This window comes from Carassius auratus, chromosome 15 (genome assembly GCF_003368295.1).
Source record: "Carassius auratus strain Wakin chromosome 15, ASM336829v1, whole genome shotgun sequence".
Taxonomy (NCBI): Eukaryota; Metazoa; Chordata; class Actinopteri; order Cypriniformes; family Cyprinidae; genus Carassius; species Carassius auratus.
In genome coordinates this window covers 7,028,099-7,050,740 of record NC_039257.1, presented here as the reverse complement: position 1 = coordinate 7,050,740, position 22,642 = coordinate 7,028,099, and the positions used below count along the sequence as shown (strand labels likewise).

Here is a 22,642-nt window from a genome sequence, read left to right as displayed (position 1 = left end):
ATCCACATGACTCAATAAATGAATATCAAATCAAATCAATAAATGAATGTCTTGTGAAGTGAAAAGCTGTGTATTTGAATAAAAAAAAAAAAAAAAAAATTATAATTAAGGTGTTGTGTTGTAAACTTTCACTTCTGGCCAAAATACCAATCCATAATTCATAATAATGCTGGATTACAAACATGCAGCTTTCACTTAACAAGGTATTAATTGGTGGGACTGTAGTCATGTGGATTACTTCTGGATTATTGAGATGTTTTTATCAGATGTTTGAACTACAAATTCCAGCAAATTTTCATTTTGGGGGCATTAACGTCTAACAAAATATACTGAGGTTTATGCTAAAAATAAGAAAAACAGATATTTTTCAGTGGGAAAAAGTTTCAAGATATATTCTCTAAAACATTTTGCTTCAAGAAAATGTATATTGTTTCAAAGACATTTATGTTTTAATATTGATTTATCTGCCAACAGTAGGTGGTGAATTACTCATTGTTTACTGTTAAGAATGAATAAATGATTTTGACAAGAATCAAAAAAGCTATATTTATTCATGTCAGTGTAAAGTTATAGATCCCCAAAGTTTTGTACAAATAAAGATAGTGTCTGAGAATGACAGTCCTCCTTATCTCTTTTCTAGCAAATATATTTGGCAATAAAAACCATTTCTAAATAAATATTGACGATGTTGTTAAATGAGGCATTTTAATGTGCTCAGGCACACGCTCTAATACTTCATTTAGATGCAGGCCAAGATGAAAATGACACTGTGCAGCAGATTTATTCTGCTGTATGAAAACTCACAGCTCTCTTTTTAAAATCATTCATGTTGCCTTGTCCTCTATATCACAGTTACAAATGTGCTTCTTTTCAGGATAGCTCAACTCTACGTGGTTTGTTACCTGCCAGCAGTTCCAGTGAGTCATAAAAAATAGCATAATTTTCCTCTTGCCAGCACAGTCACATAATTTACATGACATAGCTTGAAATATGATACATATATACACAACCAGCAGAGTTTCTCATTCTCTCTCTTTTCAAACAGGCTTTGTTTTTGCATCAGCTGCAAGTAGCCTATCTCCAGAACCAGGTATGCAATCTTTTTTTTTTTTTGGCAGATAAGTGTAGATAAGCACCTTAGCTGAGCTCTTCAAAAAGCATTGTTGCATGCAAGATCTTAAAACCTGCAGAGCTGTGTAACTATCCCAGTCAGCTTCCAACTGTTACGGTATGATCTTTAGTAACTTCATATGTGTCACTCAATGTAATGTCACAGCAGTGACTATAGATCCAAAGAATGATTTAACAGTGGTTGTTTTGTTTCTGAAGGGAGTGATTCTGCCTCAGATGTATGCAGCCATTGCAGCCAACATTGCAAATGTGGTGACAAACTACATCCTTCTGAACTGGTTGAACCTTGGGTTATAGTAAGTTTGAAGGGTTGTAATCTCTGTCAATCATTTATACACAGTTGTGGTGTATTGGTTATTTACGCAATAGTTCCAGTTCTCGAAACAGAGTGAACATACAGGTACTAGTCATATAATTAGAATATCATCAAAAAGTATATTTAAATTTATTAAATTTATTTCACTAATTCCATTCAAAAAGTAAAGCTTGTATATTATATTCATTCATTATACATAGAATGATATATCTCAAATGTTTATTTCTTTTAATTTTGATGATTATAACTGACAACTAAGGGAAATACCAAATTTAGTATCTCAGAAAATTAGAATTTTACTTAAGACCAATACAAAGAAAGGATTTTTAGAAATCATGAAACTAACATGAAAAGTATGAGCATGTACAACACTCAATACTTAGTTGGGGCTCCTTTTGCCTGAATTACTGCAGCAATGTGGTGTGGCATGGAGTCGATCAGTCTGTGGCGCTGCTCAGGTGTTATGAGAGCCCAGGTTGCTCTGATAGTGGCCTTAAGCTCTTCTGCATTGTTGGGTCTGGCGTATCGCATCTTCCTCTTCACAATACCCCATAGATTTTCTATGAGGTTAAGGTCAGGCGAGTTTGCTGGCCAATCAGCAGCAGTCCAGTCCTTTTTTGGCTTTAGCCCAGGCGAGACGCTTCTGACGCTGTCTGTGGTTAAAGAGTGGCTTGACACAAGGAAAGAGAAAAGGCTGAAACCCATGTCTTGCATACGTCTGTGCATTGTGGTTCTTGAAGCACTGACTCCAGCTACAGTCCACTCTTTGTGTATCTCCCCCACATTTTTGAATGGGTTCTGTTTCACAATCCTCTCCAGGGTGCGGTTATCCCTATTGCTTGTACACTTTTTTCTACCGTATCTTTTCCTTCCCTTCACCTCTCTATTAATGTGCTTGGTCACAGAGCTCTGTGAACAGCCAGCCTCTTTTGCAATGACCTTTTGTGTCTTGCCCTCCTTGTGCAAGGTGTCAATGGTCGTCCTTTGGACAACTGTCTAGTCAGCAGTCATCCCCATGATTATGTAGCCTACAGAACTAGACTGAGAGACCATTTAAAAGCCTTTGCAGGTGTTTTGAGTTAATAAACTGATTAGAGTGTGGCACCAGGTGTCTTCAATATTGAACCTTTTCACAATATTCAAATTTTTTGAGATACTGAATTTGGTATTTTCCTTAGTTGTCAGTTATAATCATCAAAATTAAAAGGAATAAACATTTAAAATATGCCAATCTGTGTGTAATGAATAAATATAATATACAAGTTTAACTTTTTGAATGGAATTAGTGCAATACATCAACTTTTTGATGATATTGTTGATGATATAATTATATACCTAGCACCTGTATTTAGTCATGCAGTAATGTGACTACTTGAGCAGTCAAACTGTTTCTCGATTTATTCGAAGACTCTGGTTCATTTAGGAGTAAATCAAGTCATTGTCTTTCTGAGCTTTCTATTGCATCATCACTTAACCGATTTATTCAATACACTGATTCAGTAAACAGGCTCTAATACATTTTACATTTATTCATTTAGCTGAAGCTTTTATCCAAAGCGACTTACAATTGCTATATATGTCATAGGTCACACTCCTCTGGAGTAAATAGGGGTTAAGTGTTTTGTTCAGGGACACATTGGTGTCTCACAGTGGATTCGAACCCGGGTCTCTCACACCAAAGGCATGTGACTTATCCACTGTGCCAACATAATTATGATTTTTTTTTTTTTTGGTCAAAATTCTGAATTTAATCATGTATTCAAATCAAAAAATCAACATTGTGTCATAATTAAGGCATTTAAAGTTATTATTTTGACTTTTCATGACTTAACACAGCATGATTTTTTTCTTATGTGGCTGAAAGAGGCTTCCATATGATTCTGGTATATCATTGTATATGATATGGCTCCGTTTGGAACTATTTTTGTTTGTAGAATAAAAATACTCATGTGGAGCTTTTCTCCTACAGTAATTAGGTTTAGTGATAGGGTAAGGACTTAGATATGTAGAGGTGGAGCTGGACTAGGACAAGCTCCACCCATGTTATCCATACAAGGACATGCAACTACTCTACCATTTTTACAGTCGTGTATTTTTCTGGCTTTTGTATTTTAGTGGATCTGCTGCTGCCAATACCATATGTCAGATCTATATTTGTGTTTTCCTCTATTTATATATTCGCTGGAAGAAACTGCATGTTGAAACATGGGGAGGTGAGCTAACTAGCTAGTTAAACTTAGAGATAAACCAGTCAACCTTACTATATTGTTTAAATAAATGCATAAAATACCACTCTATGTTTGTGAGATCTTTCTCTGCTCTCCACAGGCTGGTCATGTGACTCACTGCAGGAGTGGGATGGATATATGAAACTGGCCATCCCCAGTTCCTTGATGCTCTGCTTTGACTGGTGGATTTATGAGATTGGAGGATTCTTAGCAGGTGCTTTCTAAAGACTAAACTCGAAAACAAACCTTTGTGTTAATACACAGAAACCACTGCCTGTAAAATGAAATTGGATTATGCATTTTATTAGGCCTAGACATGAGGAATGGCCTCCAATTAAAATGTCTGTTTGGATGTAGTGCTTAATGTGGTTTAAGGTTATTAATTTCAGCCACAAATGATTTTTCATGCATGATTGCTTTAGGAAAATAGAAAATGCTTGTGTAAAAGCTGAAGCACAGAGAGAAACCACTTTAGTGTAACATTATAATGCTTTCAAATGCATTCCCTTATGTCTGTCTCTTTCAGGCATGTTAGGAGAGATGAATCTGGCAGCTCTACATGCAGTCAATATGCTGGCTCTTACAAGCTACGTGGTAATTTTTAGTCTTAGTATTTACCCAATTATAAATTTCCCCAAGGAAAATGAACAGATGCTTCCATTTTCTCTACTTTGTCCCTTGTCAAACAATGATTTACTTGATACATTATCAGAAAAACAAAGTATATGAAATTTATTAGAGAACTCATAAATTACGAATAACTAGGTTTACACATATCCATTCAAAGGTTTGAGATCAACAAGATTTGTTTTTAATTAATTGATTCATATATGGATGCAGTAAATGGATCAAAAGACATTTTTAAAGTTCCAAAATATTTCTGTTTAAATAAATGCTTTTCTTTTGAACGTTCTAAACATAACTGTTTCCACTGATAATAACATGTCTCTTGAGAATCAAATCAGTCAGCATATTAGAATGGTTTCTGAAGGATCATGTGACACTGAAGAATGGAGTAATGGCTGCTGAAAATTCGGCATTGTCAACACAGGAATAAATTACATTTTGTAAAAATATATTAACATAGAAAAGCGATTTAAAATTATAATCATATTTTAATGTTTTTCTGATAAGAAAAAAAGGTGTCCTTGGTGAGCATAAGAGATGTCTCTAAATGACCCCAATGTATTTTCCTGGGATGCCAGATTCCTTTAGGGTTTAATGGTGCGGCGTGTGTACGTGTGGGTAATGCACTTGGAGCAGGAGATACGGCCGGAGCCATCCTCACCAGCAAGGTGTCCCTCACCTGCGCAGGTTTACAAACAGTCATATTCCGTATAGACACAGTCATCTTTCATTGTCTGCTCATGTCTGACACGTCCTTTTTCTTTTCCTTTATCTTTTGGATGCAGCTGCCTTCGCTGTTTTGCAAGGTCTTGTGCTTGCATCAACAAAAACTGTGATTGGTTTCTTATTTACATCAGACAGGTAGTTATCTGTGTTTGTCTTGCAGTAATGATGTTCTTTAAACAGTACTGTACTGGTGATAGTGTCTTATTCTGTAGGCATATTGTGGCGCTCGTCTCCAAACTCTTAAACGTCTATTGTGTGCACCAGTTGTTTGATGGTCTTGTTGTAAGTACTTTACATTGCTAGAACTTTTTTTTTTTTTCAGATGAAATGATAAGTGTTTTATTTTTATGCATGGTTTTAGGTTGCTGTCTTTTCCTTAGAGTGAAAGAAAAAAAAAGAAATCTGTAATTTTTTGTTACATTGAAAAAAGTGTTAAAAGAAAATACTATTTCAGTCTTTCTACCTAAAGCTTATAATGTTTAATTCAATGTTTTACTTGCCATTTTTATGCATTTGTAACAATTGATAGCTAAAATTTATTTAAAGGAAATGGATTGTTTTTTGCAATAAATACATACATTAAATAAAACAAATATAATGAGTAATGAAGAATGTATCTTGAATGAAGTTTATTTCTCACCCCATTGGTGAATTGTTTTTTTGTTTTTGAAACATATAATATAGTTGCCAATGAGGTAAGAAAATATTTTAATGGAAAAAAATAATATGCACATTTTGCTGCTTAAGTAAAAAAAATTTTTTTTCTTTTGGCAGTGTTATCATTTAAGCTAATAGTTTTTGAATGCACAGTCAGATAAATGTTCTGTAAATGCAAAAATGCAAATGTCTAAATGTATTCTTTTGTTCTGTCCTCAAGTGTGTCAGCATGGGTATTCTGTTGGGTTCAGGGAAGCAGAAGATTGCAGCTTTAGTAAATTTCCTTGGGTATTACTGCATTGGACTTCCACTTGGCGCTTCACTCATGTTTGCTGCGAAATTAGACCTTATTGGTTTGTTTTCCTTCATTTTTTCATGCTAGGATCTTATTAACAATTCAAATAAATTGTCACTCATTGTACTCGTTGATATTCTTTGACCTTGTCATCTTCTGTGGTCACCATGTTAGCATCTGGTTTCTAAATCATAATTTTATTGGGTTGAAGCACGTAGAGAACATCAGTGGACTCAGAACAGGTCCCTGCAGAATTGCATTAATGCATCTCGAGCACTCAGAACAGCATTCATTAAAACATCTCTGTAATGAGATAACAGCTGTCCTACAGCAATGTCCTCTCTTGCTTTCACAGGCTTTATGCTGGGACTTCTCGTTTCTGTTTGTGTGCAGTCCAGTATTTTCATTGCAGTCATTCTTAAACTCAACTGGGAGCAAGTGACTAAAGAGGTATATTTCAGTATTTCAGGTGTGCTTTGTATTTTTGAATTACAATTCACAGTCTATTTTACATCATAATGTGTTGAAAACAAATATTCAGTGAGGGAAAAAATATAGGATGAGACTAGATTTTGACAGGATTTGATCAGATTATGAAAAGTGGCTACATATATTTTTTTAAAGCTGTTTGTTAACATTTTCCTTCCAGAAATGCAACTGTAGTTTTTGTTAAAATCTCTATGCTTTTAATTCTTTTCTGTTCTCATCAATTATATGGTATGATGTATGGTACATCCATAACATTTCAGGCTGTGGAAAGAGCTGGAAAGCGTAAAATCCCTGCAATGTCCACTCCGGATAGTCTCACAGCAAGGCACAGAGAGGTATGTCTGATGACCTTTACTGTATCTTAACACAAAACATCTCTGGAAACTTGAGCTTGATGTCTTTTGTTGCTCTCAGAATGGGGATGAGTACATGAGCATGAACTCAAATGATCAGAACGAGGAGACAGACGTGGAGGAAAAGCCCCCAGTTCTGCTCTCTACCGCTCACCTGATCCTCAGGAGGGGTCTGACCACCCTCGCTGCTCTTCTCATCCTAGCTGCTGGGATAGCTGTCCATCTCACTGTGCCTTTACCTGAGGTGTCTTACGCTGTCAAAGCAAATACTACTTTGGACTTAAATGTTACTACGCCTTCATCTCTCATCCATTCAACTACAGTCTCAATGTGAGAACCAGAGGCTAGAGCTGCAGCTGTTCAAACATGCAGTTTTTCCCAGGTATTTTCTGTTTAGCCATTTTCTAGAACGTTATAGTTTCCAAAACACGTTTAATCATTTCTGAAGCATTAGATAAAAACAGAAATGCAACTATATTTGATTTTAAGAATATTTTGTTTTGTTGCAAAACAAGACAAAACACTGATTAAGAACGTAATATTTTAAAAACTTCTATTTGAAAACCTATTTTTAAACATCATAGCTTTGCATAATATGCAACAAATACAACTGCATAGTTTTCAATCATGAGCAGTCTCTGAATCATATTTCATATAATCAGGCATTCCTAATTTGATTTGTTTTGATAAAAAAAAAACTGATTAAAGGTTAAAATGTTAACACAGATGGTCTGATATTGATTCATCCTTGGCACACATCCTTAATATTTGAAACATAATTAGAAAAGAATAAAAGGAGACGTATTTGTGTATGCACAATATTTATTTACAAATTGTAGAAAAGTTACATGTATAAAATAACATACTTGTATAATTTGTTACTCATCACACATTTGCAATATTAAAATTCATGAGTCCAGCTATAGGATCTCAGAGCAACTGTTTTCTCTTTTTTTCTTATTCTTCTTTATTCAAATCTTGCCAGAACTTTCAGCTTTGTGAACATCACATTGGTTCAAAGGTTGGTATGAGGCACTGAGGAAGGGAAAAACATGTTAATGTTTGCCTTTCTCCTTAAAAAAACTAATCCTTTTTATGAAATCACATCCACTGTATATGATGGTCCAACACATTGTGGGTCTAATGTACATAAGTTTAGGTATTAGTCACTCCTGTAATTGATTCCTGGAACCCGATTGATGATTCAAATATTTGTTTTTATATGTTCTTATGTGAGATGTACTATATGAAGAAACAGACCAAATCTACAATTACAGTGACATTACCAGCAAACTACAATCGAAAGCCAGTTGTAATGATAAACAAACCTTAGCTTTTAAATGTTAAAGACATATTTTCTCTAGCTTAAAAGAGCAGCTGGATGAATCATTTCATTTGGGTTAATGGAGGGGGATGTGGAAAAGAGGAAAGATAACATGTGAATGGCATGCAGGTACAAATATTGGTCATTGTAATCTGAAGGTCATTGAAAGTGTAAAGGCCAAAGGTCATGTGGAGTATAAAAAAACTGAGAAAGAGATGATTTAGTTGCGTAAGTTTTATGCAAAGTGTTTAAATGAGCTTTTACACTGTTGTTTAATGTTTTTAAAGAAAGACATCTCTTATGCTCACCAAGGCAATCAAAAATACAGTAGAAACGGCAATATTGCGAAAATGATTAGTTTAAAATGTTTTATTTTTTTAATATATTTTGAAATGTAATTTATTCCTATGATGGAAGTGCTGTATTCAGAAGGATTACTCCAGTCTTCAGTGTCACATGATCCTTCAGAAATCATTCTAATATCCTGATTTTCTGCTCAAGAAACTTTTCTTATCATCAATGTTGAAAGCAGCTTTATTATTGCTTAATATGCTTAATTTTACTGAGTGTGCACTGCTTAATATTTTTGTATAAGCCATAATACATTTATTTCAGGATTGTTTGATGAAATAAGAAGTTCATAAGATCAACATTTATTTCAAATATGTTTTTGTAACAATGTAAAATGTCACTTTTAACCATTTTAATGCATCCAATAATGAATAAAAGTACAAATGGCTTTATGTATTAATATATATACACACACACACACTCACACACATATATATATATATATATATATATATATATATATATATATATATATATATATATACACAGTGGGGATCGAAAGTTTGGGCACCCCTTGCAGAATCTGTGAAAATATGAGTAATTTTCAAAAAATAAGAGAGATCATACTGAATGCATGTTATTTTTTATTTAGTACTGTCCTGAGTAAGATATTGTGCATAAAAGATATTAACATTTAGTCTACAAGACAAAAGAAATGCTGAAATTATTAAAATAACCCCACTCAAAAGTTTGGGAACCCTTGGTTCTTAGTATTGTGTTCTGTTACCTGATGATCCTTGACTGTCTTTCTGTTTTGTGATGGTTGTGCATGAGTCCCTTGTTTGTTCTGAACAGTTAAACTGAGCAGTGTTCTTCAGAAAAATCTTTAAGGTCCTGCAGATTCTTCAGTTTTCCAGTATCTTTGCATATTTGAACCCTTTCCAGCAGTGACTTTATGATTTTGAGATGCATCTTTTCAGACTGAGGACATTTGAGGGACTCAAACACAACTATTTAAAAAGATTCAAACATTCACTGATGCTCCAGAAGGAAACAAGATGCATTAAGAGCTGGGGGGTGAAAACTTTTGAACACAATGAAGATGGCCAAATTTGTCTTATTTTGTTGAAATATAATTTTTTTCCATTTAGTTCTGCCCTTCGTAAGCAACAGAAGATACTTGTATGTTTCCCGGTACACAAATTAAGTACAATTTACCTTGATCTTCAAATTCCAAAAGTTTTCAGTACTAAATAAAAAATAACATTTAATATGATCTCTCTTATTTTTTGAAAATTACTCATATTTTCACAGATTCTGCAAGGGGTGCCCAAACTTTCAATCCCCACTGTATATGTAAGAATTATAATAGCAATTTTTTGAGCTATATAGTATTTTCATTAAAAAATGTAATACTTTAATAACTGTATTTACAACCCATAAATATAATGATTATATTTAATATAGCCAGTATTGAGTTTAATATTTATAGTTTAGCGTATTTAACAGCAGACTTCTACCTCTAACTATGTAACCCATGCCTGAGTTACAGCTGCCTCTAGCTCCACCACAACAACGTTACTTTGAAAAAAGCTTTACATATTACTTATTATTACTTAAATTAATGACTTATTGTGTCACAGCTTGGTGAATCTTTACTAGTGGAGTGTTCTCTGGAATACACGTGAAAACTAAACAGAAAATAAAAGTCAGTTATTAACCTGTTAAATGTCACCCCGTCCCGTATACGGGATGCCTACGTTGACCACACTATATTACAATCAAATCTAATCTAATCTTGACAAACTATATATCGTCATCATCAGAAGTTATATATCACTTGAAAACATAAAATCTCAAAATTCATCCTTCAAAACCCATTTTAAAATCAGACATTGCATTACCATGTTTGATGTTCCATTAACATGGTAATGCAATGTCTGATTTTAAAATGGGTTTTGAAGGATGAATTTTGAGATTTTATGTTTTCAAGTGATATATAACTTCTGATGATTTCTAAAAAGTGATAGAGAAAAAGGCAACGAGGAAGTCTTTTTTTTAAACAAAGGTCAAATCTCCTTTTGTAATGTAGATTTCTGAGGGTGCACTCTTGTCATAAATTCATCTATTACTTTTGCTACATAATGTTTAACAAAAAATATTGGTAAAATATATATTTGGGAGTCTTAGACCTTTCCAACGATATATAGTTTGTCAAGATTAGATTAGATTTGATTGTAATATAGTAAAGTCAATGTAGGCGTCCCGTATACGGGATGGGGTGACATTTAACAGGTTAATCATCTTGTAATAAGATTTCAAAAATAACTGATTGATCTTGTGAAAAAAATCTATTGTCAGGATTGCAAACATCCTCCTCCCATCCTGTGGATTAAATCAAAGCTTCTCGTTGTCTTCACCTCAGTTAATCAGTAAGCCCTCAAAGGTGCTGAATGCAGACCTGAAGAAAGAACAGCAGTAGAAGGGTCCCTTACAGTCTCTGAAGCAAAGCCAGGCCTCTTACAGCGTCTTCAAGGATCACTACTGAGAAGATCATGGACGTCTCGAGTCCCAGAACTGATGCCATGTCAGTGGAGCCCAGTGCCAAGCTGTTTTGCTGTGGTTTTGTGAGGCGTTGCATCCCTCTGGTGTTTAGAGAAGAGCTATACCACATCCTGCGCATGACTGGACCCCTGGTGAGGAGTCTGTCACATACACATCATGATGATGTGCTATGCTTGTTTTGGATGTATAGTAGAGAGCTGGCAGAGAAATGCAGCCGCTTACACAAAAATGATCCATTACTGAATAGACCATGATCTGTTTTGGGTACAGTTTGTATTATTTGCATATGACTGTATTATATTATATTTGTATCATATCTTCATGCATGTCCATTTGAATATAAATTAATCCTGGATGAGTTGATTCTTGATTGTTAAATGCATCCATAATAATGTATATGTCTTGTGTCTGGCATAAAATAAATACTGTATAAAGAAAGATGCCTATCATGAATAAAATGAATGTCATGGATATTTCCAAAAGAAGATCAGTTGAAGAAATTGGTTTTATTTCACTTCACAGATGTGCTTTATTTTATTTTTATTTATTTATTTATTTATTTTATTTTATTTTTTTTATTTTTTTGGGGGGGAGGGGGGTATTTCACAGCCATTATCCATGTGAGTCCAGAACTTTCTTCTTCAGCTTGTGCTAAATCCTTGTTTGTATTCTTAGCTTGTGTGCCGGTTCCTGAATTTTCTCCTTTTCTTTGTGGTGACGATGTTTTGTGGCCGCCTGGGGAACACTGTGCTGGCGGGTTATGCCATGGCCTCAGCTGTGAGTCGGTTCGATTCAAAATTTCTGCAGGCCAATATGTGTCATGGACCACATTATTAAGATGTCCAATGTAGTTATAGAGCATTAAGCAAAATGTGTTCGATTTGTTTTTCAGACAATAAATGTAACGGCTGCAGCGACGGGGTTGGGACTTGCTTTGGCATGCGACACTTTGGTATCACAGGTGTGTTTCATACACGAATATCACTCCAACTGCTTAGTAAAATAATAAACCAAAAGCCTGAAATGAGAAAAAGGAATGAAAGGACTGCCATGAATCACACAATGATTTGACAGTAATGAAAATTATACTGAGAGATTAAACATGTTTAATGGCTTGTATTGTTGTTTAACAACATACCGGCTGTTCAGCTGACAAAATGTCTTTCCGAAACCTTTCAGTGGACAAAAACTCCATGAATAGTTGTGAACATTTTTATCTATTTGTTTTATTAAGTGCTTGCTTCTAGCCTTAATAGATAACTTGTCTTGTTAATGTTAAAATACTTCAAAGGCATTAGAATGCAAATTATTCTCAATTGTTATATTCAAGCATATTGTATGATGTCTTGCATACCTTTTAAAAAGGTATTGTCCCAGTGGAAGTTTTGTACCTTGCTTTCTGACAGTGAATGCTAAAATAACGAATAGCTTACGACCGTCTTTCATCTTCCCCTCAGACATTCGGGAGTAAGAACCTTCTCCGTGTAGGCGTCATCCTGCAGAGAGGCATCCTAATTCTGACGCTCTTCAGTTTGCCCTGCTGGGCTTTGCTTGTGAACACCCAGCCTCTCCTTCTCTATCTGGGGCAGGACCCCGAGGTGGCCAGGTGACCGGCACACCCTTTCTGAACATACTTGAATTGATTTTGACTGTTGAATGCTTAAACTGATCATAGATGCACTAGAGTACACTATTGAAATGGACACTTTCTCTCTCTCAGGATTGCACAGCTGTATGTGGTTGCATATGTGCCAGCAATTCCGGTAAGGTCCACTAATGGATAATTATGTATTGCATTACCAGGCACACATGAACTCATATCAAATAATTATTTGTATACATTGCTGTTCATCCTCATTCTGTCCCATGTCTATGTCACAGGCCATGTTTCTGTATCAGCTGCAACTGTCATATCTTCAGAACCAGGTACATGAAATGATTTTTTAAGGAAACTAACAACTTAATAACCGGATTCAGTTGTATGTTGATGGTGTCATGCTCATGAACCCTCTGTAGGGAGTGATCAAGCCTCAGATGTATGCATCTGCAGTTGCCAATGTTGCCAATGTGATAGTGAACTACTTTCTGCTGTACTGGTGGGATTTTGGAGTCTAGTGAGTATGAACGTTTTCCATATTATTAATTCTTTGATCTTCAGTATTTACATATCGTTCTGTTAACTTTTAGTGGGTCTGCCGCTGCAAACAGCTTTGCTCAGGTTTTTAACTGTTTTGCCCTGTTTTGGTTCATCCGCTGGCAGAGGCTCCATGAAAACACTTGGGGAGGTGAGTTTTGTGGATGTTACCTTGAAACTGTGGTTTGCAAAGCTACTGTACTTGATTGCCTAATTTTAAACTACCTAGTCAAGCTACTTTTTGTTACTTTAGTCTTGTTCTGGAACAAAATAACGCTTTGAATGCAGTTTAAGGCTGAACCATTTTCCTACAGTATTCAGATTTAAGCATATGACATCGTTTGGAATTATTCAATTCACTAAATTGAATTAGACTTTTCATGGCCATCTACTAGGAGTCGACACTGGAGTAATTATTGCTTATATATAATCTTCTGCACATGGCAGAGAAAATACGAGGCTATTAACTAAATTGAATAAGACTTTCCAAGACAATAAACTGAATCAAACTAAGGCTTCACACTAAAATGAATCTCTCATAGGAAGGTTTTGAAGAGCGTTTTTGTCTGTTCAGCTTGTTGAGCTTGTTACTGGACAACCTGCACAATTTAAAGAACATAACCTTTCGTATAGCTAAAAAGTTAGTATACCGGCGCTACATTTACTTATTACTTTCTTACTGTTTTCCTTTTCCTCTGAAAGGGTGGTCTTTAGAAGCATGGCAGGATTGGGGGTCCTACATGAAGCTGGCCATTCCCAGCACACTGATGACCTGTTTTGAATGGTGGATCTATGAAGTTGGAGGCTTCTTGGCAGGTACAGTGCATGGTTATAATAGTGAACTAAAACCATAAAAATAAAAAAAATAAAAACAAATGTAAAATATAGTATATCAATAGTGATAAAATAACTGGCATATTCACAGAACAGACAATGAATATGTTTGTATACTTAACTAGTTTTACTTTAGTTTTTTTTTTCATTGACTCGTTCCTTCATGAATAACTCTCCTCTTCCCATCAGGAATGCTGAGTGAGGTGGACCTGGCTGCTCAACACGTGGTTATCATGCTGGCGTACATCAACTACATGGTGTGTTTGGATGATCTTTGCCTTTTCCTTTTCATGACGGTGCTGTTTTTGTTCACCCCCTTTCTTATATGCCAGATCCCATTAGGAATGCAAGGTGCAGCGTGTATTCGTGTGGGAAACGCGCTTGGTGCTGGGGAAACAGCTGCTGCCATCCTCACCAGCAAGGTGTCTCTCATCAGTGCAGGTAAAACATTTGATATCAATCATTCGCAAGCCTGTCATAACACTTAGACAGTTATATGCAGCACCGGTTGATGTCATGTAAACACATTCATTTTGTTCCTAAGCTGTTTTAGCAATCTTTCAAGGTTTTGTTCTGGGCTCGACAAAAACAGTCATTGGCTACATATTCACTTCCGATGAGTAAGCCACTTATCTCATTATTTCAAGCACCAAAAAAAAAACAAATAAATTTTTGTTGGCATATGTACACATTAACAAATCTGTAAACACTCCATTCTTCAAATTAAAAATTTAGATTAAATAGAAACAATGTCAACAACAGCTGCGTTTCAGTTTTCAGCTGGTTTTGTGATGTCTGTCATATTTAGGGCTATAGCGGAGCTTGTGTCTCACCTACTGAACATCTACTGCCCTCTTCAGTTCTTTAATGGAATACTGGTGAGTTCTTTAACTGAATTTTTACCAGTGACAGTATATAAAGGGAGGAGAATGGACCACCTGTATTGAAGTGTATTGAAATGAATGGGAGAATCTGTAATGCAGAATTATAGTGGTGTAGGAATAAAAGTCCTTCCTTTAATTTTAAAGTTAAAACTTTTTAGCATGAATTGAACTAAAGAAGCCCAACTTATAATGCCTTTGTTGCAGTGTTATTTTAGTATCGAGATAGTATCACAGTTTTTAAATTTTAAGTTAGATTTTATATTTTTAATTGTTTTATATTTAGTGTTTAAAATGTATAAATAATATATTTTAATTATAGATTCAATAAAAAAAAAAATCATGTTTTGTTAATTTTTACTTTTTTGTTATTGTTTTAGATTTTTTTTTTGTCGTGTTTTTTAAAAATGTATGTATATTTTTATACATTTCTATTCATTAGTACTTAATTATTTCAAGTTGAACAACAAAAAAAGACTGAATTAACTGAAATTAAATGTTTTCATGTATTTGTGCCTGTGTGCTATTACTGTATTAAAATGAATATTCAAGTGAAGTCACCTTTATTTATAATATGGCATGTTTTACAATACAGATTGTTCCAAAGCAGCTTTACAGTGTTAAACAGGAAGGACAATAGTTAACAAAGTTAAAGTCAATTCACTGTTGATTCAGTGATTTCATCATCCAGCTCAGTTCAGTTCCTCTTCAGGAACTCGAGCTGCGTCAAAAGCGCTTTGGGGAACGCGCCCAGCGTGCGCGACTCTGAATATCGTGTGAAATCAGACCAATGGAAGAGCGTGACGTCACCGGCGGAGTGACGTAAGCGACCAGGAAGCTATAAAAGCACGTGCCACGCAGCTGGCGTCAGCTTCGCGTCTCTCAGCAAGCGCTCTGTGTGTGATTGTCAAACTGTTTGTCTGTGAGTCTTATTTACTGTTGTCTGTCCAGTTTAAGAGCTCCTAGACAATGCCCAAAAGCAAGGCGAAAGTTAAGCATTCTGGCGATTCCAAATCGTGTTTTAGGCTGTGTGTTCCTCCCTGCCCGAGATATATAACGGGTGGGGATACACACAACCTTTGCGTGGTTTGCCTGGGTTCGAAGCACGCCGAGTCGGCTCTCGAGGGGGCCGACTGCCCGCACTGTTTGCGGATGTCGGTGCGTATGCTTCGTTCCCGGAGGGCCCTCTTCGAGGAGGGGGCCTTCGCCAGCGTTCCCCGCGGTGCTGGTCCCGCTTCTGCTGAGGCAGAACGGCGGCTGCACTCGTGGGGTTCGCAAGTGGATCTGGTGGAGGGAATGGAGACGGGCCAGTCCCTATCTCCTTCCACTTCTGCCAGATCCGGCACCCAATCCCTAGAGTCGGAAGCACGCTCAGCGGTTCCTTCCACTCAGGGAGAGGGGTCGACGCTTCGCCTCTCTTCCTCCGAGGAGGAAGTTGATGTGGAGTCGCTCGACAGGGATTCGCCACCCCACTCGCCGCAGTATGAGGAGCTCTTGGAGGTGGTTACTCGCGCGGTGGCCAAGCTAAACATCGATTGGCCCACCGAGAAAGCAGCTGAACCGCAGAGAAGCAAGCTTGATGAACGCTTCCTGCGCGCGAGTCAGCCACCTCCCAGCCGGGGCCTGCCATTCTTTCCCGACCTGCACGATGAGATCTCCAGGTCGTGGAAACGCCCATTCTCGGCCCGCCTCTACATCCCCTCGTCAGACTACTATGGGAACGTAGTGGGGATGGGAGAGCGCGGTTATAGAGCGATGCCCCGGGTGGAACAGACGCTCGCGAGCTATCTGTCCCCTGGTGCGGCGTCGTCTCTAAAGGCCCCGGCATTGCCCTCAAAGCCACTAAGAACAACTTCGGCTTTGGTGGGCAAAGGGTATGCGGCAGCAGGTCAGGCTGGTGCGTGTCTGCACACCATGGCGGTGTTACAGGCGTACCAAGCCGATCTGCTCAAGGAGCTAGATGAGGGAGAGGAGATCAAGTCCCATGATATCTCTGAGCTAAGAAGGACCGCTGATCTCTCCCTCCGCGCCACCAAGGAGACCGCTCGAGCGATTGGGCGGTCCATGGCAGCTATGGTGGCCGCGGAGAGGCACTTATGGTTGACCCTGTCTGATATGAAAGAGCGGGACAGGGTCTGCCTCATGGACGCCCCGATCCAGCCGACTGGCCTGTTCGGCGACGCAGTCAATTCTGTCGTCGACAGGTTTCAGGAGGCCCGCAAGCAAGCGGCGGCGTTCCATAAGTTCCTCCCTCGTCGCTCTCTCGGGGCATCTGGGCGGGAGATGCCCCAGCCGCTCCCTAGCTCCTCGTACCGCGAGGCTCAGCCGAGGACTTCCCAGCCCAAACAAGATCTCAGGGCGGTTATTGAAGCTAAGAAGTCCTCGGCCAAGAAACCCTGACGCCAACAACCCAGGGTTTCAGAGGGCAGCCTCTGCTGGGGTAGAGCGGTACACACCGCAGTACACGGTGCCCGTCTCCCCTCAGCGCCCTCTGGGGGCCGGTCTGCTAACCCTGCCAGTGATCCAGGGCGCAGCAGGTCCCAGCGAGCATCGCTCTCAGTATCTTCCGCCCGTGCGCGTAGCGGGGCTGAGACGCTCACCGCCCCTGCGGGGGCCTCTTACACCAGAGATCAGTCTCGAGAGACTGATTCCCTTAGTAGATTATTTAGCAGCGTGGAAACTACTGCCAAATGTATCTCGATGGGTCCTGCACACAGTAGAAAAAGGCTACCGCATTCAGTTCGGCTCCGTGCCGCCAGTATTCAACGGGGTCGTTCAGACAGTAGTCGGCCTCAGGCAGGGTCTGGTTATGGAACAGGAGGTGAAAACCCTATTAGAGAAGGAGGCCATCGAGGTGGTCCCTCCTCAAGACAGGGAGTCGGGATTTTACAGCCGGTATTTCATAGTTCCCAAGAAGGATGGGGGGCTGCGTCCGATTATAGACTTGAGGGTCTTAAATCGTTCAGTTATGAGACTAAAATTCAGAATGCTCACAATCAAGCAAGTTGTAGCACAGATCAGGTCCCAGGACTGGTTTGTCACGATAGATCTCAAAGACGCATATTTTCATATATCCATCCTTCCACATCACAGGAAGTTTCTGAGGTTCGCTTTCGGGGGCGAAGCTTACCAATATCGAGTACTTCCCTTCGGCCTTGCACTCTCACCCCGCACGTTCACAAAATGTGTAGACGCGGCTCTGGTCCCCCTGCGCATGCAGGGCATCCGCATTCTCAACTATATCGACGATTGGTTGATCTTAGCTCAGTCAGAGCAGGCTGCGATTCGGCATCGAGATGTCGTCCTCGCACATATGGGGGAGCTGGATTTGAGACTGAACGCCAAGAAGAGTGTACTTTCTCCGGTTCAGAGAACCACCTATCTAGGCGTAGTATGGGATTCGACCACGATGCAGGCACGATTGTCCCCTGCTCGTATCGAGTCGATCCGCATCTCAGTCGAGAGAGTCAAACAAGGCCAGTCACTCACTGTCAAACAATTTCAGAGATTGTTGGGTCTGATGGCAGCTGCGTCCAACGTGATACCTCTTGGCCTGCTGTACATGAGGCCCCTGCAGTGGTGGCTCAAGACCAAGGGATTTTCCCCGAGGGGCAATCTACTCCGCACTATCAAGGTCACGCGGCGCTGCCTACGTGCCTTAGATGTATGGAAGAAACCTTGGTTCTTGAAACAGGGCCCGGTGCTGGGAGCTCTTTGTCGCCGTGTAACGCTAGCGACAGATGCATCCCTCACTGGTTGGGGTGCAGTCATGAGTGGCCACCCTGCCCGTGGTCTGTGGAGCGATCGCCATCGAACATGGCATATCAATTGTCTAGAAATGCTAGCAGTTTTTCGTGCACTGAAGCACTTCCTCCCAGACCTAAGGGGTCACCATGTGTTGGTGCGCACCGACAACACATCGGTGGTCTCCTATATCAACCACCAGGGAGGTCTGCGTTCGCGCCCTTTGTACAAGCTGGCGCACCAGATCCTGGTGTGGTCCCAGAGCAAACTCCTCTCACTAAGAGCAGTATATATTCCTGGGAAACAAAATGTGGGAGCAGACATACTGTCGAGGCAGGGGCCGAGGCCCGGGGAGTGGAAACTTCACCCACAAGTAGTGAAGCAGATATGGAGAATATTTGGCAGGGCTCAAGTAGACCTATTTGCATCTCAAGAGACGTCTCAATGCCCCCTTTGGTTCTCTCTAGTTCATCCAGCTCCTCTGGGACTGGACGCTATGGTACAGACCTGGCCGAGGCTTCGTCTGTACGCATTTCCCCCTATTGCTCTGCTCCCGGGAGTTCTGGCGAGAGTACGCCGGGACGGGGTCCGTCTGTTGTTAGTAGCCCCGTTCTGGCCGGGCCGAGTATGGTTCTCAGATCTAGTCTCGCTCCTCGACGGCTCTCCGTGGGAGATACCGATCAGGACAGACCTCCTCTCGCAGGTGCAGGGTACGATAATTCACCCTCGCCCGGAGTTGTGGAAGCTGTGGGTGTGGCCCCTGAGGGGGCACAACTTTTAGCAGCCGGTCTCTCAACCGAGGTTGTTGAGACCCTTCTCCAATCCAGAGCTCCCTCAACGAGGAAACTGTACGCCCTGAGGTGGAAACTCTTCACCTCATGGTGCAGAGACCGCCAGCTAGACCCAGCAAACTGCCCGATTGGTACAGTTCTGGAGTTTCTACAGGCTAGGCTCTCTGCAGGGTTGACCCACTCCACGCTGAAGGTTTACGTGGCGGCTATTGCGGCCTACCACGCCCTTCTCGATGGCCAGTCTTTGGGAAGACACCCCTTAGTTACACGTTTCCTCCGCGGTGCGCTGAGGCTGAAACCTTCAGTACGGTCCCGTATTCCCCCGTGGGACCTGGTGGTGGTGTTAGAGGCAATGTGCAGACCCCCATTTGAACCTATTCAAGATATCTCAGACAGACACCTTACACTTAAAACCTCCTTTCTGTTGGCTATCACCTCTCTGCGGAGAGTAGGAGACCTTCAGGCCCTCTCTGTGGCCCCTACTTATCTTGAATTTGCACCAGGCATGACTAAAGCGTTCATATACCCTCGAGCGGGATATGTTCCTAAGGTTCCCTCTGTTACACCACAACCTGTCGTACTGCAGGCCTTCTGTCCTCCTCCCTTTCGGGAGCCCGACCAGGCGAAGCTAAATTGTATGTGTCCAGTTAGAGCGCTGGACGCATACGTCCACAGAGCTGCCCTGTGGAGAAAGACCGATCAATTGCTTGTATGCTACGGTCCCCCCAAGAGGGGTTTTCCTACTTCTAAGCAGACTATCAGTCGTTGGATAGTCGAGGCTATCAACGCTTCCTTTGAGTCCTCTGGTCGTCCCCCGCTGTCGGGAGCCAAGGCTCACTCTACCCGGGGTATGGCGGCCTCCAAGGCCTTCTTAGCAGGTGTATCCATGCTGGACATCTGCAACGCTGCGGGATGGTCCACGCCCTCCACGTTTGTCAGATTCTATGGCCTAGACATGCCAGTCACTCCAGGCGCTTCAGTCCTCCTGACCTAAGCTGTGCTCTTCGGATACACACTAGGCAGGGGTTTGGTAGTCTGGCGGCGTTGGTACTCGTTCCCCAAAGCGCTTTTGACGCAGCTCGAGTTCCTGAAGAGGAACGTCTCTAGGTTACGTATGTAACCCTAGTTCCTCGAGGGAACGAGACGCTGCGTCTCGGAGCCATACCCCCCGGCACCCCTGCCGGCGCTTGCTGGTACTCGAAGCTGACGCCAGCTGCGTGGCACGTGCTTTTATAGCTTCCTGGTCGCTTACGTCACTCCGCCGGTGACGTCACGCTCTTCCATTGGTCTGATTTCACACGATATTCAGAGTCGCGCACGCTGGGCGCGTTCCCCAAAGCGCTTTTGACGCAGCGTCTCGTTCCCTCGAGGAACTAGGGTTACATACGTAACCTAGAGACGTTCTCTTCAAACAGTCAAGCAGACAATATTGGCAGAAATTAAGTTTATATTATATATCATCTTTGTTGGTTTGTACGTGTGTGTTTGTGTACATTACAAGTTCCTGTCCTACAGTTTTTTTCTTTCAGTGTGTTGGCATGGGCATTCTTCTTGGCACAGGGCAGCAGAAGATAGCCGCTATTGCTAACCTCTTTGGCTACTACTGCATTGGACTCCCATCAAGCATTGTTCTGATGTTCACCGCTAAATTACAAGTTGCTGGTTCGTCTAAATGTGTCATAATGACTCTTGTCACAATTACTGGTGTTTGATTAGAGTGAACCTTTTAATATCTACAATTATTTATTCAGGCTTTTGGCTGGGCCTCCTCATTGCAGTATTTTTGCTAGCAATTTTTTTCACTGTGGCTATTTTTAAATTAAACTGGAAGAAAATGACAGAAGAGGTAGGTATATCAGGTCTATTAAAACGGCACCTTTCTTCTAATTATACTCCTCAAGATCATGTGCTGAGTTGATGACTAAAAGAGCTTCTTTCTCTTTTAAAGGCAATTGAGCGTACAGGAAAGAGTTCAAATGGAGCGGCAAATAGAGCAATGACTCCGAACAATCGCGACAGCTTCTACCAGGTGGTGCTCAATGCAGAGCTATTTTTTTCTGTCTTTGTTGTTTTATTTTAAATAATCAACAAAAACTAGAAGTTTAATGCATTAAACAATAAAATAAAATAAAACAATAATAATAATTACAACATGCTAAGAAATTAATGCATTCAATGATCTCTGCTGATTTGTAGATTCATACATACAACTTTTAAAGGGATGGTTCACCAAAAATAAAAAAAAATTATTTGCTTATCCTCATGTTGTTCCTATGATAACTATCTATAAGTTTATTAGCATTTTACAGAAGAGATTAAGACTTTATGAAGAATTTTCAACAGTTGTGTCCATATAACGAAAGTTGGGGTCAAAACATAATTGTACCTCATTTATATTGTGTTGACAGAAAAAATGCTTCTAGTTTCAGAATGGGAATGGATACGTGGTTGTGAGCTCTCAAGACCAGGATGAGGGGCTCAACCATACTTTGGTGCACGATGGGCCAGACGTGACTCAAGTGGAGGAAAAGCCCTCAGTTCTGCTCTCTACCTCTCAGCTGATCCTCAGGAGGGGTCTGACCACCCTCGCTGCTCTTCTCATCCTAGCTGCTGGGATAGCTGTCCATCTCACTGTGCCTTTACCTGAGTTGTCTTATGGTGCAGGTGCAAATTTTACTTTGGACTCAAACTTTACCACAGTCACTCCCATCTAGTCCGTGAGTATCGTTTGAAACCTGGGCCTCAGATAGATTCACCGTGAATATCTCTATGCTGTGAACATGAGAGGTAATGAAGAAATTGTATTGAATTAGAAAAGTAGAAGCATCTTCAAATTGATCTCAGGCTGTATATTGTGACCTAGACATGTTTATATTTTATTCTGTGTGCACTTGCTTTGTCCACAGCATTAGGCCATGTAGTAAGAAAATCGAGCAGCTTAGCAGGAAAAGGTCTGTTCCCCAGTAACACAGTCATATAATCTCTTCCGTTGACATTTCTAGTCAGGCAGCTGGAGAAATGCTGCCAAAAAGAAAACATTCTTCAAAGCCCCTGTCATATATTGAGAAATATAATGGAAACTCGAAGCAAATGTTGTCAATTGCATGCGGGACCTTCCTAAGGAATCCTGCCTGCCTATATTGAGGGGTTGCTCAAACAGAACATGTTTTTGTGTTTAAAAGTGTGAGTTGTAGGCTAGTCGAATAAAAAACAAAAAATAGCATGGTCTAGAGTTAAACTTTGCTTAATTTAAGCA

The 22,642-nt window shown here is 40.1% G+C and overlaps 2 protein-coding genes across 5 annotated transcripts in view; both read left to right on the top strand.

The window, feature by feature from the left end:
- LOC113114891 (multidrug and toxin extrusion protein 1-like) overlaps positions 1-10,983 on the top strand; it is a 16,656-nt gene extending 5,673 nt beyond the window's left edge. For 2 of the 3 annotated variants that reach the window (XM_026281966.1, XM_026281968.1), the window contains 13 exons: positions 875-917; positions 1,046-1,090; positions 1,330-1,427; positions 3,563-3,660; positions 3,776-3,889; positions 4,202-4,269; positions 4,881-4,989; positions 5,088-5,163; positions 5,241-5,310; positions 5,906-6,038; positions 6,336-6,430; positions 6,730-6,804; positions 6,884-7,741. In XM_026281966.1, the coding sequence (XP_026137751.1) occupies positions 875-917; positions 1,046-1,090; positions 1,330-1,427; positions 3,563-3,660; positions 3,776-3,889; positions 4,202-4,269; positions 4,881-4,989; positions 5,088-5,163; positions 5,241-5,310; positions 5,906-6,038; positions 6,336-6,430; positions 6,730-6,804; positions 6,884-7,156 (1,297 nt within the window). In that variant the 3' untranslated portion in view covers positions 7,157-7,741. Of the gene's footprint in view, positions 1-874; positions 918-1,045; positions 1,091-1,329; positions 1,428-3,562; positions 3,661-3,775; positions 3,890-4,201; positions 4,270-4,880; positions 4,990-5,087; positions 5,164-5,240; positions 5,311-5,905; positions 6,039-6,335; positions 6,431-6,729; positions 6,805-6,883; positions 7,742-10,862 lie in introns of those variants that run through there. The other variant, XM_026281967.1, reaches the window with a different exon arrangement.
- Positions 10,955-22,608, top strand: LOC113114892 (multidrug and toxin extrusion protein 1-like). 2 transcript variants are annotated; one of them, XM_026281969.1, is made up of 17 exons: positions 10,955-11,133; positions 11,678-11,779; positions 11,895-11,963; positions 12,460-12,608; positions 12,723-12,765; positions 12,884-12,928; positions 13,019-13,116; positions 13,190-13,287; positions 13,839-13,952; positions 14,160-14,227; positions 14,303-14,411; positions 14,515-14,590; positions 14,779-14,848; positions 20,916-21,048; positions 21,138-21,232; positions 21,335-21,415; positions 21,810-22,608. In XM_026281969.1, exons 1-17 carry the CDS (start codon positions 10,993-10,995, stop codon positions 22,098-22,100), a joined length of 1,782 nt encoding a protein of 593 aa, XP_026137754.1. In that variant the 5' UTR covers positions 10,955-10,992; the 3' UTR covers positions 22,101-22,608. The 2 variants fall into 2 exon arrangements, with proteins under 2 accessions (XP_026137754.1, XP_026137756.1); XM_026281971.1 differs by having other exon boundaries at positions 21,795-21,912.
- The last annotated feature ends 34 nt before the right edge of the window (positions 22,609-22,642 follow it).

Bases quoted from the DNA above. Each gene is read 5' to 3' on its own strand.
- LOC113114892 (XM_026281969.1), top strand. From the start codon at position 10,993: ATGGACGTCTCGAGTCCCAGAACTGATGCCATGTCAGTGGAGCCCAGT. The intron at 11,134-11,677 runs GTGAGGAGTCTG...TTGTATTCTTAG, and splicing joins TGCGCATGACTGGACCCCTG to CTTGTGTGCCGGTTCCTGAA. The intron at 21,049-21,137 runs GTTCGTCTAAAT...TTATTTATTCAG, and splicing joins CGCTAAATTACAAGTTGCTG to GCTTTTGGCTGGGCCTCCTC.